The sequence below is a fragment of the Anolis sagrei genome, chromosome Y (assembly GCF_037176765.1).
Source record: "Anolis sagrei isolate rAnoSag1 chromosome Y, rAnoSag1.mat, whole genome shotgun sequence".
In the NCBI taxonomy this organism is placed as follows: domain Eukaryota; kingdom Metazoa; phylum Chordata; class Lepidosauria; order Squamata; family Dactyloidae; genus Anolis; species Anolis sagrei.
Genome location: NC_090035.1, coordinates 58,261,002 through 58,279,925, shown reverse-complemented (window position 1 = coordinate 58,279,925; position 18,924 = coordinate 58,261,002). Strand labels below are relative to the sequence as shown.

The 18,924-nt window shown below is 41.6% G+C and overlaps 1 protein-coding gene across 5 annotated transcripts in view; it reads right to left on the bottom strand.

Annotated features, from left to right (window-relative positions):
* Positions 1 to 18,924, bottom strand: part of LOC137095223 (calpain-15-like) — a 339,156-nt gene that overhangs the window by 240,085 nt on the left and 80,147 nt on the right. For 2 of the 5 annotated variants that reach the window (XM_067461637.1, XM_067461639.1), the window contains one exon: positions 7,369 to 7,689. The exons of 1 other annotated variant lie outside the window; for it this stretch is intronic. In XM_067461637.1, the coding sequence (XP_067317738.1) occupies positions 7,369 to 7,547 (179 nt within the window). In that variant the 5' untranslated portion in view covers positions 7,548 to 7,689. Of the gene's footprint in view, positions 1 to 7,368; positions 7,690 to 15,618; positions 15,896 to 18,924 lie in introns of those variants that run through there. 2 more of the 5 variants (XM_067461636.1, XM_067461638.1) reach the window with 2 other exon arrangements.

The window sequence follows — 18,924 nt, the reverse complement described above, 5'->3', positions numbered from 1 at the left end:
ATTGGTTATTCCATCATTTTCTAATACCTGTATATAACTATCTGGATATAGTTGATTCACTAGTCCCATTATTCTGCTTCCCAATCCAAATTTATTCAGAATACATTTTAATGTTGGCCATTCTACGCAATCAAATGCTTTGAATATGTCTAGCGCTATAATCCCTGCCTTTATCTTTTGATTTTTTATTATCTGAATTTTTAATTGGTTTCCCTACTAAATTTGACATTTGTCTTCCTTTTATGAAACCGCATTGATCCTTATTAATATATTGTATCCAATTATTCATTCTGTTTGCTATAATAGCTGACAATATTTTGGCGTCCTGATTAATTAATGAAATTGGTCTGTAAGACCCTGGATCTGTTTAATCTCTATTAGATTTGGGGATTAATATCACTAGTGCCTGTTTCCAGGATTCTGGAATTTTTTCTCCATTTAGTATTGCATTGTATAACTCTAGTAGTTTTGGGATTCGTTTTTCCCCAAATAATTTATAATATTCTGGCCCTAATCCATTCCATCCTGGGGCTTTTCCATTCTTCAATTTCAATATTACTGTCTCAATTTCTTCTTCTCTTATTGGGGATTCTAATGATTTCCTATCCTCCTCCCTTAATTTTATATTCCAATTTCCTTCCACGTATTCATTTATTTTATCAATTGAGTGTTCTCCTGCTTGGTATAGCTTCCTCAAATATTTTTAACTTTTCTTTCATTAATCTACATATCTTTCCTGATTTATCTTTTACCTCATTTATTGTGTTTGCCATTTTCATTTTCTGTACTGACCGAGCCAACATTCTTGAATTTCTATTGCTATATTCAAAGAATTCTCTCCTTAGATATATCAAAAATTTTTCTACCTGGTCCATCTCCATTTTGTTTAATTCTTCTTCTTTGCCCTTAATTCATTGTATATAAATTTGGTTCTTTTTGTTATGTACTGATTTTCCAATTTTTCTATCTCTTTTTCTAGAAATAATTTCCTTTCTTCCTGTTTCTTTCTTATCTTTGATGCTTCTTTTATTATCAGCCCTCTCATCACTGCTTTCATCGTATCCCATAATAAAGCTCTTGATATCTCTTTATTGTTTAAGTCCCAAATTTCTTGCCACTGTTTTGCTAATTTATTTACATTTTCCTCTTGTTTCAGAATACTAGGATTAAATCTCCATCTTTTTATCTGATTGTAATCTTGCTTAATTTCAATTTCTATACTAACTAGCGCATGATCAGTAATCCTTATGTTTCCTATTTTGGTATTTGTAACTTTATCTAACATGTTTTTTGTAATGAACATATAGTCTATTCTTGTGTATGTTTTATGCACTTCTGAGAAATATGTATACCTTCTCTCAACTCCTTTTAGTAATCTCCAAGCATCTCTCAATCCCCATTTGCCCATAGTCCTACTTAACTTTGTCATATTGTTGCTTTTATCTCTAGCTGTTGGGTTAGATTTATCTTTTACTGTATCCATTACCATATTCATATCCCCTCCAAAAATTATATATTTTTGTTGTCAGTTCGTTATTTTCTTTAACACTTTCTCATAAAATTCTTCTTGCTTTTCATTGGGGGCATAAACATTTACTAATACATATTTGTCTTGTCCAATTTCTCCTTCCATTATTATAAATCTACCCTCTTCATCTTTCAATATACCAGTTTTCACAAAATTACATATTTTTTTTGCTACAATTATGGCTACTCCTCTAGATTTGGAGTTGCCATATGCTTTCTCATAATATTTTACCCAGTTTAATTTTAGTTCATTTACACCTTCCATTTTTGATCAGTTTCTTGGAGAAAATAAACATGCACAGCATTTTTTTTAAAGCAAACCTTCAATTTTCTTTCTTTTATACCCATTTCCAAGACCTCTTGTGTTAATTGTGCCAATTTTAGTTTAGACATCATTTTTATACAATATATTGTTAACTAGTGAACTCCAAACAGTGCTCCTCATCCCATTTCCCCTTAGTTCTATTACCTTTATGTCCCTTAACCCTCCCCTCCCCTCTTTCCTTCCCTCCTCCCCACTTATGAGGCACCCTGCCCCATACCCTGCCCCAAGGGCTGTTGTGGAGAGTGGAACCGTGTTCCTTCAAAAGTCTGACAAGAAGCCCCCCTTCCCCCCATGCTCCATATTTCCTTTTCTTTTATATTAAGACTGGGTTTTCTTGTCATCTAGTCCTCTCTTCCAAAAGCTCCTATTAATTCTCCTTCTTCTCCTTCTCCTTCCTCTTCTCTTTTCTCTTTTCCTTCATTTGCTTTCCTGGTGTTACTTAAAACCTCATTTTTGTCCTTGCAAATTCCTAGGTCTTTTAATAATTGCAGACCTTGTTTTTGAGAGTCAATTTTGTATCTTTTCTTCTAGAAGAAAAATCTCGTGTACTGGATATTCCCAAGAATAGGGAATCTCTTTTTCTCTTAGATACACTGTGCATGGTTTCACTGATTGTCTCCAAGTTTTTGTTTCAGCACAGAGTCATTGTAGATTTGTAGATTCACTCCTCCAGATCTTAACCTTTCCTTAATATTGCCATCAGCTGTTCTTTTTTCTTGTGGTATGTGACCTTGACTATAATGTCCCTTCGAGGACCTTCTTATAGCAACACCAGAGGCAGTTCAAGTGGCCAGTTACTGATCAAAGGACATTTAGTATAATGCCAAGTGTTAACTTTGTCTGTGTTTTTAAATTCATTACAACTATACCCTCAATTGGCTTTTGACACAATAAAAAAATAAACCCATTGATGCAATGATAACTAGCTGGGAGCCAATGTAGCTTTTTGAAGAAAAAAAAGAATTATAAATAACAGTCATTTACTGATGGTATATCCTTCTTTGCAATATAAACATGGAAACCTCCACCTCATTGAGCAAACTTCTTTGCCTTCTGCGTTGGCCACAGCCTGCAGAAAAAGTATTAAATGCATTGTTCCCCTAATCAATTCATATCGTAATTAATAAGCAGTGGGAAGTATTTTGTTAATAGTCCAGCAAGCAGAGGTACTGAAATGTAACCAAAGCAGCATTTATAACAGGTGGACAAATTCAAAGTCATGAATCGTATTTAGGACCTATTAGGATACTACATGATGCACTGAAAAATTCAAGAATTTTTGATAAAGTGGAAGGAAAAAGAGAAAAGCAACATTACAGATGGATTCAAGGAAGCCATGCCATTGAGTTTGAAAAAGACGGAATAAACACAGCAGGGCTTTTGACACTGGAGCCCATGGATGTCTCTCAATCATACAGTCAAAGTGAGCTTGACTGCAAACAACAACAAGGCTGGCTAATAGTCTCTGAGGTGATCAACACATGTCAAAGGATTCTTGGCACCTATACGAGACTCTAGGACAGGGCCCCTCAAACTAAGGCCCGCAGGCCACATGCGGCCCGCCGAGGGCATTTATCCGGGCCGCGCAGCCTGGCCTGGCCTCACGCAAAGCCCCTCGCTGCTTGCCAGGCCCAATTCCCTCGCCTGCCTCACGCCGCCCATCAGGCCTGGCAAGCAATGGAAGCGGTGAGGTGCTTCGCTCGCGATGCAACTTACCTGCCTCACGCTGCTCCTCGTGCAAGCCTGGCAAGGGAGGGGCTTCGGGCAAGAACAGGCCACGCATTGCAGCTTCCCTTGTCAGGCCCGATGGGCAGCTGAGAAGGGCTCTCAGCAGGCTCGTAGCCAGGATTTTGTTTCAAGGGGAGCTGAGTTTGATTCAGGGGGAGGGGAGGGGCTGAGTCTGAGTGAAAGAGGGTCTACCCTAGCAAACCTTTTGTATCGTTACCCCAATACCCCCATGCATATGGGATATATATTGAGCATGGTGATCAGATCACGATATGAATAAACGTAACAGTTTAAATCAGGGGTCCTCAAACTTTTTAAACAGAGGGCCAGTCACAGTCCCTCAAACTGTTGGAGGGCTGGATTATAATTTGAAAAAAGCATAAATGAATTCCTATGCACACTGCACATACTTCTTTGCATGCAAAAATTACTTAAAACAATACAATAATTAAAATGAAGAACAATTTTAACCAATATAAACTTATTAGTATTTTGATCGGAAGTGTGGGCCTGCTTTTGGCTGATGAGAAAGGATTCTTGTTGTTGTTGTGTGCTTTCCAGTAATTTCAGACTTAGGTTGACCCTGAGTGAGGGCTGGGTAAATGACCTTGGCGGGTCGTATCTGGCCCTCGGGCCTTAGTTTGAGGACCCCTGGTTTAAACAATATACCAGTAAGGCCTTCTTGCGGACCACCATGAGAATTTCGCTACATGCCTGGCTCTCAGAGAAGCACCTTTCCAAACAACCACGCCTTTGGTTTGTCCTGTGGAGCGAGAGCAGCCTGGCTGCCTCTTCCCGGGAGGAGAGTTCCAAGGGAGGCCGAGGCCTGGCAGGCCCTCCTTCTCGGGCGCTGCTCTCCCCTCCCCACCAGGATGTGAGCTTACAAGCCCGCCTCCCTTTCCCTCTCCTTTCCATCCTCTTGTGCAAAACACACCGAACCCGTAGCAGAACCAGCCCAGGCTCCTGGGGCTTAGGAGGAAAGGAAAGGAAGGCAGGAAAGGCCCGGCGAGGAATTCTGAGGTGGGTTCTTGTCTTGGTTTTACCTGAGTCCACACTGCCATATATTCCCGTTCAAAGCAGATATTGTGGGGTTTTCTGCCTTGATATTCTGGGTTATACAGCTGTGTGGAAGGGCACCCAGGTCCCCTGCACACATCTCTATATCCCAGAATATCAAGGCAGAAAATTCCACCATATCTGCTTTGAGCTGGGTTATCTGAGTCCACACTGCCATATATTCCAGTCCAAAGCAGATATGGTGGGATTTTCTGCCTTGATATTCTGGGTTATACAGCTGTGTGGAAGGGCACCCAGGTCCCCTGCACACATCTCTATAACCCAGAATATCAAGGCAGAAAATCCCACAATATCTGCTTTGAGCTGGGTTATCTGAGTCCACACTGCCATATATATTACAGTTCACAGCAGATATGGTGGGATTTTCTGCCTTGATATTCTGGGTTAAACAGCTGTTTAGAAGGGCACCCAGGTCCCCTCCACACATCTATATATCCCAGAAAATCAAGGCAGAAAACCCCACAATATCTGCTTTGAACTGTGTTATCTGAGTCCACACTGCCATATATATTCCAGTTCAAAGCAGATATTGTGGGATTTTCTGCCGTGATATTCTGGGTTATACAGCTGTGTTGAATTGGGTTATCTGAGGCAAGGGAGGCTACACCGCACTTCCTGTTCTCACGTGAAGCCTTTGCTGTTTCCATTCCTTGCCAGGCCCGACTGGCAGCATGAGGCAAGTGAGGGGATTGGGCCTTGCAAGCGGCGAGGGGCTTTGCGCGAGGCCAGGCTGCGCAGTGCAGCCTCCCTTGCCCAGTTTGCATGATGGGCAGCGCGAGGTAGGTAAGTTGCACCACACGATCTGGCCTCATGCAAAGCCCCTCACTGCTTGCAAGGTGCAATCCCCTCACTTGCCTCACGCTGCCAGTCGGGCCTGGCAAACAATGGAAGCGGCGAGGGCTTCGCGTGACTGGCAGCGCGAGGCAAGTGAGGGGATTGGGCCTTGCGAGGGGCTTCACGAAAGGCCAGGCTGCGCAGTGTAGCCTCCTTTGCCTGGCTCGCATGATGCTCCGGCCCTCCAACGGTCTGAGGGACAGTAATCTGGCCCCCTGTTGAAAAAGTTTGAGGACCCCTGCTCTAGGGACTGTGCACTCACAACCACGGCAGGGGTAGGTTTATGTTTGCATATATTCCACACAGCTGGAGGTGTCATGAGTTCCTGATAATCATTCACTGTTGATACTATCATCACTTTTACAGCAATTAGCTGCAGGGATGTCATACATTATGAAATAGGCACTAACAAGCAAATACGGGGCGTTATGTACAGAGGTGCTGTCAATCTGGCTGGAAGGGGATTGCAAAAGCATTGGATGTTGGGCCCGGCTAAAAATCTGAAACACATTCTGAAGTGATGCAGCACTTTAAAATGTAATCTGTGTGCATGTGTCTTCTAGTCATCTCCTGCCTTAGGATAACCCCCAAGAATTCTGTTAGATTTTCATAGGCAAGGAATACTGAGAGACAGTTTTGTGAGCTCCTTCCTCTGAAATAGAGCCTATAACACCTGGTGCTGATCAGCAATCTCCCGTGCTGTCAGAATTTGGAAATTACCTGCCATTTTATATACCTCTAGCCTAACCACTTGTAAAAGTGTAACAAGGGAAACTGAGGGCTTGGCTTTAGCACCGGGATTTAGCATTAGGGATGAGCTTTAGCACAGCTGGCAAATCACCAGCAATGATAAGATCTACCATGTGAAAGGTTACCAGTTAGAAGCCTGGTCAGCATGAGCTGCCGACTGTCAGCCCAGCTTATTGTTGACCTAAGCTGTTCTTAGAGAAATTAGGTACTGCTAAAACAAGTGTGTGTGTGTGGGGGGGGGGGGATTTTATGACACCATAAAGAAAAAAGATCAGAAAATGCCTGGTGACCAAAAGGAAGGAGGAAGTCCTGATGGTTCTTCATTATAGAGGATGGAGCAACAACACCCCCCTGCGGCGGGATTTGAACACAACTTTCCAAGGCGCCAAAAAAGCTGGATGTTGACACAACACACTCCTTTCTGTTCTGTCTGTCTCTGTATTGTCTATCCAAAATGGCATTGAATGTTTGCTGTGTAAGTGTACTGTGTTTGCCATGTAAGTGTACCCTGAGTCCCCTTGGGAAGATAAGGCAGAATGTAAATAAAGTGTTGTTGTTGTTGTTGTTGTTGTTACTATGGGGCACATTTTGTTGTACTGCTCTTTTTACCGAGATCTTCGAAAACATTTTATAAATCCAATTTTAGAAAGTTTACCATGGAGATCTGTAAGGTTTTATGTTGATTATCCTTGTGTGTTCAAGGAGAAGAGTATTACAAGAGTGTTTTTTGGATACCTGATTCCTAAACTGGAATGAATAAAGTCACTTCTGCATGAACAGAAATTGTAATACTGCATAGAGCCCCTAAAACATGCAAGTCCCAACTTTGGCTGACTGCTTTGATCCCAAGATATGGTGCCTTCAGAGCATTTCCAAGATTTTAAAAATTTAATGCTGACTCCCAAAAGGGAATCTTAGTCCTTAGGCCTTGGAAATACTGGTTAAGTCTGAATTAGTATGCCAAGCAGCCAATTTTAATATTGCACATATGAGTCTATCAGACCAGACACAGAAAATGTGAATTGATACAACGATCTGTGTTTTAAAGAGCCAATGTGGATAAAGTGAGTGGAGTTTTCAAACAGAGCTGGGGACTTGGGACCAGGCTCCTTTGGCCGCTCTCTTACCTTCGTGCCCAGGGCATCACGTGCTGCGGGTGCTGCCGTGTGATAAGGGCACTTTCCCAAACAGGGCCACTGTGGCTGCTCCTATGCCAACTGGCAGCCAGGTGCCCTGGGTAGTTTGGGCCAGTGAAACCGTGGTCCGACTCCGTCTCAGCCACCAGCGATGAGGCCGAGCTGCCCATGGCTCCCCCCAACCCTGTCCAGGCCAAGAGTTATCCCAGGCTAGGTCCACACCAGCGGTACGAGCAGACGGCCCAAAAGGGTGAGGAGCAGCAGCATGGAGTGGTGTGAAAGGTCCCAAGACCGGAGGAAAGGAGGCCAGTGCTGGTTGAAACAGAAGGAAATAAAAATACAGAACAAGAGGGAGAGGAGAGAAAGAGAGAAAAGGAAGAAAGAAATAAGGAACGATGCTTCAAAACCCATGAAATGACATTTCTAAAATTTCGCTCAAACAGAGATGGAATGGAAGACATACACATCGTGCAAAGCAAGCCAACCATAGTTTCCCATTTAAATATGTAGAAGGAGGCCTAGAATATGGAAGAGATTTCCACTGGCTGCACTCTATAAAACAAATAGCCCCAAATTCCGAGGGACATCTTACCTTTGATCCTTGTGAAGCTTACTACATGGACCTTTTCAAACTATGGAATATTGTGGGAACCCTGAGATATAAAAAAAAACACAACCCCTATCTGGTGCAGAAAGAAGATCAAGTAAAGTTGATATTCTCTTCAATGCCTTTTCAACTAGACTGCTTAACTTCCTTGTGTCCACCTGGCTAAAAGATATAGTTGCTTGGAAGAACTGGCTACACTCACACAATTCTCACCAGGCCTGTGCACGGGCTATGCAAAGTGGATGCGCTTCCTGGAGGACACCCCAGAATTCTCAGAAAAATTGATTCTTCAGTATACTGAGATTGCTCAGCAAGGAAGAACAGGGAAGCATTGCCTGTCACAAGAAGAGGAACTTCCATTGGCAACCAAGCTTTCACTCACATTGCGTACACCCCTTGGAACTGTTTTCCTATCATCCAGTGTGTTCGCATTGTTCTAAGAAGAGTACTGCTGATTAAAAAGCCCTTTTCCCTTCTTTATCCCATGTTTTCCCTTAGAGAATCCCTCTATCCCACGATAAACATTTTATAGCATCAGCCCAGGCTCCTCGACCGGCTGTCTATTCTGACCACACAGCAGGGCTATGTGGCTCCTCTTTGCCTAGATCAGTGATGGGCAACCTTTTGAGCTTGATGTGTCAAAATTTGCCAAAAACCTGGGTGGGGTGTCAACTTCGAGAAAAAACCCCCCCATAATTTTGCAATATTTATAGTTTCAATAAGAAAAATGTATATTCCATGCTGAGTTATGGAGCAAACAATGCTCAAACGTGCAGATGTTAAATTTGTAGCACCTTTGACAAATTTAAGGATGGAATTAGATGGGCTCTTATAAGGTGTTACTTCTCTGTGTCTGCGTGTCATCAAAAATAGCCATGCGTGTCAGTGCTGACACGCGTGTCATAGGTTCACCATCATGGGCCTAGATGATGAAGGAAACATTGAGGATTAGACAGATATGTAAGGACAGATACTCGTCCTCTTTTTAAGCAGAAGAGGAAGCCTTTATTACGTTGAGCAGGGCTGGAAAAGACAAGATTAAGTGAACAATTAGCAAAGGAAAATCAAAGGCATAGGAGAAGGATTACTAGGCTTCTGCTTATTTAACTATAACCAGGATTTAGAAATAAGACAGAAAGACATGAACTATAGGGAGAGGAAAAAAATTTAAACATCTATGCCATGTAGTACAGAACATGATAACAAAAAATAATCACACAGTGGGCCTGGTCCATGCAGCAAGAGAAGCTAAACTAACCACAGACACTGATCTGAAGTTTTGTTCCTCAACAAAACAGAGAACAAACCAGCTGTTTGTTTCTCTTGTCATGTTGGTTGAGGATGGGAGCACAGGCCAAGTTGTCACGTTGACACATTAGCATTAAACAAACCGTGGGACCAAACTCAGAAAGTATTGTTAGATACCCTCATGACAATCAGAGATGAGTGGTGATCATAGACTGGCATAATATTGTTACATTGCAAGCCAGATTCCTATGGAACCATGTATCTATGGATTTAACAGCAGCATGGAAATATTTTTTTCTAAATCTCAAAAGTAAACCTCGGTTTGATAGAGGCACTACTTTATCATGCCATTGTATAGATAATGGGACTTCCAAATACATGCCAGTGGATATGAAGGGGCCATGGCATTTGGATGAGGAAGTATTTCCCCTCATTTCATTGCCAAAAGAAGATTTATTTACTGGTGGCGGAAAGGAATTGTTTCATATTTAGAAATTGAAAGTAGCCTGAAGAATGTCTCTGATTTCCCTGTGACCCAAATTTCAAAAGGTGGCAAAGTGCTGACTATCCCAATTTGACCATTTGCAGCCTTAGAGCGCCCCACTAAGTTGAATGGGATAACTCCAAAGCGGACTCAAAAGGTCTGATATTTAAGGGAAGGTAAAGTGAAGCACACACTTTACCTCAAGTGTATACAGACAATTTACTACTTCAGAAATCAAATTGTCCACCCATGTACAACCCAGTGACCAGCGTTGAAGGGATTAAAGCTTGCCTTTCAAAAGTGGCCCAGTGAACAGTATTAACACAACCTTGTTTTCACCAGTCTACTTGCTCTGCATGCACAGAAAAAGGCTCAATTATGAAAGACTGCAATTCTACACACTGAATTCAATTCTTCTTATTCTTAACAAATATTACTATTGATTAGATACACAAAAAGATTATGCTGTAATTGCTAGCAGCTACTGAATGGCCATGTGCTTCCCAACAGCGCAAATTTATCAAAAAGAAGAAAGCAAAGAAAGGGGGTGGTTTGTCATAAGAACATCTGAAACTGCTTTGGAGAGGAATTTCTGAAAATAAGACTGTATACACTTGACATTTGATTACTTGTATCTACACAGCACAAGAGTCATAGTGGTTGGGTTGTTGTAGGTTTTTCGGGTTATATGGCCATGTTCTAAAAGCATTCTCTCCTGACGTTTCGCCTGCATCTATGGCAGGCATCCTCAGAGGTTGTGAGGTTTTACTGTCTGGGAAAATTCTTTGTTGAGAGGTGATTAGCTGTTCCTGATTGTTTCTTGTTTGGAGTTCCCCTGTGTTTGAGAGTTTTGTTCTTTATTTATTGTTATAATTTTAGAGTTTTTTGTTAAATACTGGTGGCCAAATTTTGTTCATTTTCATGGTTTCTTCCTTTCTGTTGAAATTGTCCACATGCTTATGGATTTCAATGGCTTCTCTGTGTTGCCTGACATGGTAGTTGTTAGAGTGGTTCAACATTTCTGTGTTCTCAAATAATATGCTATATCCAGCTAGGTTCATCAGGTGTTCTGTCATGGCTGACTTCTCTGGTTGAAGTAGTCTGCAGTGCCTTTCATGTTCCTTGATTTGTGTTTGGGTGCTGCATTTGGTGGTCATATGTAGACTTGACCCCAGCTGCATGGTTGATAGGTTCACTGCCACCTGGTCATGGCTTTGTCCCGTGGAATCGGGAATATCTTTGGGAATGCCCTAGATAGAGCTCTCTAATTCTGAGAACCTCACCAAAGTGCAAACCCAAGCCACACTACTTAGGGTGATACTGAATGGTTATAATTGTGACATAGTTGCAGACAGCTTCAGTCCAAGTCATCTGATTTTCAAAAATGTTGTCTCTTTTTGCTCAGACAACCACTTGCTGTACAATGGTGCCTGCTTTATATTGTTGATAGGTCCAGGTTTATATTCACCAATATGTTTTGCACAAAAATTGCAAAACATTCACCAAAAATTAACTCACTGTGTCTAAGGCATTAATATTTTCAACAACAATGTTAAAATCCATCCTTTTAGCAGTTCAATGCCAACGATATTACTTTCAAGTAGCAATTAATCATTCCTGTTACTTTAATTCATTATGGCCCATGTTCAGTTATTTAATGTCTCAACAAATTAGAAACCAACTTCGTTAAAATCTCTCCCACACCAACAGTTTAATATTACACTGATTTTAACAAGCCATTTGCAAGCTCTGAAGCTTTTTTAGGGTTTTTTTTTTACAAAGAAGTAATTAGGAAGCCCAGCTTTCACCAAAAAAAAACCAAGGAGAGGAAAGTCTTTTGAGCCTACTGTTGCTCTGCCATATAAAAATACCCATATTGACTCGAGTCTAATACACTATTGAATCCAAGGTGCACCTCAATTTTCAAAACTCCGAAACCAGAAAAGTATTTGCTGCCAAATGTCATATGAAGCAGCAAAAAAATGTACTCTTTTTGGCCAAAAAAAGGTGTGCATTACATTGGCTGCCTAATTAGAACTCCTTCATTAACAAAAGTATTAGAATACCAAAAATTCCAGCGATGGAAAGGAAAACCTTGGGGTGCATGAATGTAGAATGAATGTACTTGAACTGCCTTGGTTCAATGCATTGCCTCCAAAAAATCCTACAGATCTCTTGGGAAGACAGGTGAACAAATATCAGTGTGCTGGAAGAAGAAGTGAAGACCACCAGCACTGAAGCAATGCTTCTATGCCATGAACTCTGCTGCACTGGCCACAAACCTGATCACCATTCCCCAAAGCAGTTACTCCCAATTCAAAAATGGAAAACAGAATGTTGGTGGACAGGAAAAGAAATTTAAAGATGGGCTTGAAGCCAACCTTTAAAACTGTGGCATAGACACTGAGAACTGGGAAGCCCTGGCCCTCATCTAACTGGAGGTCAGCTGTGACCAGCAGTGCTGGGGAATTTGAAGAGGCACAAATGGAAGGCAAAAGGGAGAAACATGCAAGAGGAAGAAGGTGTGTCAAGCCAACCCTGACCAGGACCACTTTCTACCTGGAAACCGTTGCCCTCACTGTGGGATCAAGAATAGGGCTCCACAGTCACCTACGGACCCATCATACTCGGTCAACGAGGGATCATCTAAGTAAGTAAGTTATTATTATTACTATTATTTATTTATTTATATCCTGCCCTATCTCCCCAAAGGGACTCAGGGCAGTTATCAACAAATATCGGTTAAAATTCAATGCTATAAGAACTAGACCAGGACAAATAACCCAACCCACCCAGACCTGAAACATAACCACATCTACACCAGAAAGGATAACACATTATCAAAAATTAAACAATAATAGAACAAATATACAATTTCACAACTTACATTGGGAAGAAACAGAGCAAGAATCTAAACAGAACAAAATAAGTTTTAAAATATTAAAAAAATTTGCGGCCGGCAGTCAGAGTGAGTGGGACAGAAATGAGGATTAAGTCAGCAATGACATATCCTCAAGGCCATTTCACACATGACAATGGAGGAAACACAGGGTCGCTGGCAATTCACTTGACCAGAAGCCTCTGCTCATTTAATGTCCCTGACAACTAGACTAATGTGACATGTGTTTCATCACATTGGCACTCTACATTTTACAGACATTTGTATAGATAATTGTAATTCTTCTGGGAACTTCAAAACTGCTATAGGATCCAGAATTGGGAAAGACTTTTATTTTGTTGCTCCTACTGCTTCAGTATTTTAAAAAAGACAGTAGCATTGACATTTCCTTCTGCTGATTTAATGGGTTGCTACACCTCACTGTATTGCAAGGTTTGTCACACATACAATTTAAGGGCATGAACTGCTATTTTCAGGGTTGTTTTTTTTTAAAAAAAAAATAACTGCAGAATGTGAATGCATAGTTGAAACTCAGGATAAACCAAGATCAGTGAGAAGCGATCTTCAGAAAAGACCAAATACAGATTGCTCCTTAATAATTCTTCCCCATATATGTTCTACTCAATAACCTAAGCCATGGTTAAAGCTGAAGCCTGTGTTAAACATAGATAATGTTAATTAGGATTTATTCTAAACCAAGACCAGATCTACACTGCCATATAATACAGTTTGGAACTACATTAAATAGTCAGTGCTGACTCATATAATGCAGTTTAACTGCACAGAACTGTGCTATATGACTCTACATAAGTCCATTCCTAACTACATTATATGGCAGTGTAGATCCAGCCCAAGAATTTTAGGAGAAATGTCCCATGAGAAGCAAACACTCATTACTTTCAACAGGTTTGATATAACTTTTGAATATGATGAAGGCAAGGAGAAATGGAAGCACATGGTCCCACTACTCAGGCCATTAACGACAGTTAAGAAAAAGCCACGTTGCGCCTGCATCAATATTCTTTCAGCTCCTGTTCCAGATTTTTAAAATCAATCCCATCTTAGGTACAATGCATATAACAACAAACAAGATATTTGCTATAGAAGAAATAACACTATGTAACACAATTTACAATGTCATTTCTTAACTTTGCTTCTGTGCACAATTCAAAGTGCTGGATTTAGCCTATAAAGGCCTAAATGGTTCCGGCCCAACTTACCTGTTTGAACATATCTTTCCCTATGAGCCATCTAAGAATTTAAGATCATCTGGGGTGACCCTGCTCTTGATTCTGCCTTCCTCGAAGCACGTCTGGTGGGGATGAGAGACAGGACCTTCTCAGTAGTGGCTACTCTGCTGTGGAACTCCCTCCCTAGGGATATTAGATCGCCCCCCTCCCACCTGACCTTCCGAAAAAGTAAAAACCTGGTTCTTTGATCAAGCCTTTGGAAATGCAGTGCAATAGACAAACATGGAATTATGTAAGTTGAAACATGGAACGGCTTAGACCAGCATTTCTCAACCCGGGAGCTAGGACACCTGGGGATTTGCAAGAGGGACGTCAGAGGGGTTGCCAAAGACCATCAGAAAACACAATATTTTCTGTTGGTCATGGGGGTTCTGTGTGGGAAGTTTGGCCCAATTCTATCATTGGTGGGGTTCAGAATGTTCTTTGACTGTAGGTGAACAATAAATCCCAGCAACTACAGCTCTCAAATGTCAAGGTCTATTTTCCTCAAACTCCACCAGTGCTCACATTTGGGTATATTAAATATTCAATGAAATGAAAATAATTTTATGCCTGGGGTCACCACAATATGAGGAACTGTATTAAGGGGTCGCAGCATTAGGAAGGTCGAGAACCACTCACTTAGACAATGCTACTGGAAAATGAGATTAACAGGAAGACATTGGTTATTATATGGTTTTAATGGCTTTCATATTGATTTTATAATGTTTTTAAATTTGTATATTGTGGATTGTTATGGCATTGAATGGTTGCCAATTTGTAAGTCACTTTAAATCACCTTCAGGCTTGAGAAAGATGGGATAGAAATATCATAAATGAATAAATAAATAAATAAATAACTATTTGTATCATAAAAACATGGGGAAAGTTTATTAAACCACAAAAGTTTTGTTTCTGTGGAAGGGGCATCCTGCACCTTTTGCTCTAGTTTTACAATGAATACTTCATAATCCAGTCTCAACCAATTCAACCTGGTTTGTGGCAGTCACAAAAACAATGAAGCTTCTGGAGTAGAACAACTATCTTCAAAGTAAGGCTGCACAATTAAACATTCAACTCAGGAACATTTTTTTTTTCAAAATTTGTAACCTAGTATAAATATTGTTTGCTTCCATCTTTTGCACATTGTGAGGTTCATATCCATTCTTGAGAACCAAGTTCAGGACTGTGCTCATCCCAATGATGTTTAAATCAAAATCCACTCTATGGCAACAGAAGAGCCAACAGGCAGGCAGGTAAGTAATTACCTGCCTGCCTCACTGCAGTTCCTATGCTGATTTACGGTTTGCACATGGCTGCGAAAATGAACAGAAACAAAACAACACATAGAAAATTATTCAAAGGCTTGGGTTCAGTGGTTTGTGAAATTTGTGGAGAACAGAAGGGAGGCCACACAAAGAGGTGGCATGTCAAAATAAGACCTGCCTGATGTTTCACAAACAATATTGCAAATAGCAGAAAACACATGCATGGGGAGAGTGGGGCCAAGAGAAGGAGGAGCCCTCCCCGCAGAGAAATAAATCACTGTAGGAATAACAACGTGGGGAAAAGATGAATGGGAAGAATTAATGAATCCAAACATATAATTAAGTATCTATTTTGGCCTTCTTTTGTAGTTCTCATGCATAATTATTGCATTTCAAGTGTTATAGTTAATTATGCCTGGAAGAGTGTTTCTAGAAAAAAATAAACCAATCTGTTATGAAGCAATTGCGACAACATTTCTCTCCCCTCCATCCCAAGCAACACTTACGGAAGGATATGAGAAAGAAGGCCAGCCGGTCCCATGAAGCGGGCTCTTCAGACTTCCCAAAAGAGGCATACTTCCTTCCGGGTGGAATCTCCCTCCTTCGACAGACTAGCACTAAGCGCAAAGAAGAGCAGGAAGGAAACCGACAGCGGTGCCGAGCTTATCCTTGCCTTTCCCAATGCCACATCCGATTAAGGGCACCTGGGAGATCAACAGAGAGTGCAGAGGCTGCCAATCTGGGGGCTACTGAGACGTAGGGAGGAGAGGGGTTTGCCTCTAACAAGGCCTGACATGGGGGCCGGGCCCAGGCAGCCCCAACCCAGCCCCATAAGCCAATCAGCCAGCTTTACCCAGTTTATCCAGAGTAGGAGCTTGCCAAAGCTGAGAACACAAACAAGATCAGGCTCTGGAAGGGGGGAGAGCTTGTCTGCCCCACATCCCAGTCAAATCCGTTCCTGTCGCCTGGTACCCATCTTCCATCCCCCAAAAGCAAGACATTAAGATGGCTAAGCCAGAGAGTGTGTGCGTTTCAGGACCAGGGCCAATTCCCAGGACATGTGCCTGGGCCCATGTGCTGAGCGGCTTTCCTTCACACACTTAGCTACCGCTATTGGTTGCCATAGAACAGGCACAAGACTTCAGCCCTCCCTCCAGGTATTTTGGACTTCAACACCCACAATTCGTAACAGCTGATAAAACTGTTCGGAACTGTGGGAGTCGGGAGTCCAGAACACCTGGAGGGTTGAAGTTTGCCCATGTTAGGAATTCTGGGAGTTGAAGTCCAAAACACCTGGAGGGAGGGCCAAAGTTGGCCCATGCCTGACATAGACAAATATCAGTATTCTGGACTGAACTACGGAAGTTTAATGTGAAACAACATACACAATTCACTGGTTCTCTATTGCTTCTTCCTTCTACCAAAGTGGGATGAGATGTCAAGGGCCACCCAGTCTAACTCCATTCGGCCATACAGGAACACACAACCAGAGTTATCTTCTCAACAAACTAGAAAGTTCATTTAACCAGGCATCCTCAAACTGCAACCCTTCAGCTGTTTGGGCCTTCAACTCCCCGAATTCCTGACAACTGAACAAGCTCTTTAGGGCTTCTGGGAGTTGGAGGTCCAAACAGCCGCAGTTTGAGGATGCCTGATTTAAACGATCTGAACAAGAGCTACTGTTTTATTTCTCTGTGTCCCAAATTACCATATTTGCTAAAATCTAATGCTCATCTTTTTTTTTTGGCTGAATTGCCTTGCCTCGCCAAAAGTGGGGTGTGCATAAGATTTGTGCAATAAGGTCATCTCAGCGCTGAGACGAAGCAAAAGGGGAAGCTGCTTCCCAAACTCTTCTCTGAGGCACGTCATGTCTCATTGAATGACCGAAACTCAATGCTGTGCAATGCTGGGATTTGTAGTTTAGTGAAGACGACGCCCAAGACCTTGCAAAACAATGTGATTTCATAAGAGCCGTCGCAAACTCTGTTCCTGCGAGAGAAAACCTTGCTAGCATGTCCTTGACGTCACGAGACTCCGCCTCTCTCCCCGCCCCTTTCTCTGCCCCTTTCTCCATGCGAGCGTGGTTTTTCCTTTGCTAGGGCAGCATTGCCCGCATTTTCTCTCAGTTGGCTGAATTCAACTGAGAGAAAATGCGGGCAACGCTGCCCTAGCAAAGGAAAAACCACGCTCGCAAAGAGAAAGGGGCGGAGAAAGGGGCGGGGAGAGAGGCGCAGGCTCATGACGTCAGGGACTTGCTAGCAAGGTTTTCTCTCGCAGGAACAGAGTTTGCGACAGGCCTAACATTGAACCAGTGCAGTTAAAGTGGATTTATTCTGCAACAGAGATGCACCCCAAGATTTTCTTTTCAATTGCTAAAAGCTTTGATGTCCTAACACTTCTGTTTTTGAAGAAAGAATCCTAAGCAGACAGCAACTGTAATGCACACTGTTTGGGTAAAAAAAAAAAAAGAATGCACTTTTTGCTGCTGTGCATTACATTCACCAAAGGTTTCAGAGTTTTGCAAATTGATACACCACACAAGAGAACCATAAAGAAATGCAGAGAGCTACTGCAATAATAATAATAATAATAATAATAATAATAATAATAATAAAGAAACAAAATTATAAGTTTCTTTTTTTTTACAATTGCATGTGAAATGAAACTGAAATTGAGATCTTTGCATGAAAAATTGTAGCTACATTGCCAATGGCTAACAGCCTTTTTAGAGTCTCTGAGAGCCTGAACACTACAATTTAAACCTGCCAGAGGAAATCCTCAAGATTCCTGGCTTTGCGTTAACATCAGTCATACTTCGCAAACATTCAGGTATAGTGGAGGTCATCTTCAACACAAGAGAACTACAAAACAGAAGTATTTCATATTTACAATGCAATTGATGCCAAGGTCAGTTAACAATGGAAAAGAAAACTGAACACTTTCAAGTAATGATGACCGGAACGGAATATGGATTACGAGATTGGTTATGATTCTACTATGAGACGGAGCGGATTGTTTAGTATAATTATATTATTGTGGTATTCGTGATATGTTGATATTTTGTTATGGTTTTATTGTAAACTGTTTTTTATATGTTGTACACTGCCGTGAGTCGCCCTAGGGCTGAGAACGGCGGTCAACAAATGCAGCAAATAAAATAAATAAATAAATAAGTACAATGCAGGAAGACAAAAGGCACATGAAACTTAGAAACAAGGCTTTTTGCTATGGTTCTCTATATATACTGAAAGTAATTCCTAAAATGGCAAGGGTTGCAGTAGATGAGCCTTGGGTAACTTTCCAACCTGACACTTCTATGATGCCGCAACAACATTCAAGGGATATATACATCACTCCCAGTATCATGTCCACTCTGGGATGGAGGGATTACACTTTGACTCCTAAGACAACTTTCAATCACTTCACAGAAGCCACTGTTGTATCCAACACAACACAACACAACACACAACACAACACAAATATGGAATTAAACAACCAATAAATAATAAGTAAGTAAAAATAAAGGTTTTCCGTCAACATTAAGTCTAGTCGTACCCAACTCTGGGGGCTGGTGCTCTTCTCCATTACTAAGCTGAAGAACCGGCATTGTCCGTAGACACCTCTGAGGTCATGTGGCCAGCATTACTGCATGGAGCGTCATTACTTCCAGCTAGAGCGGTAGAGTGTTCCCTTGCTACTTCGTAGTTCGCTTTTCGCGGACTCGCTATTTCACAGGTTTTTGCCTCCCAGTTTATGAATAGTTGTCATTGCCCAGAGTGGTGTTCTAATCATGCCTCCTGGCAATGGTGGAG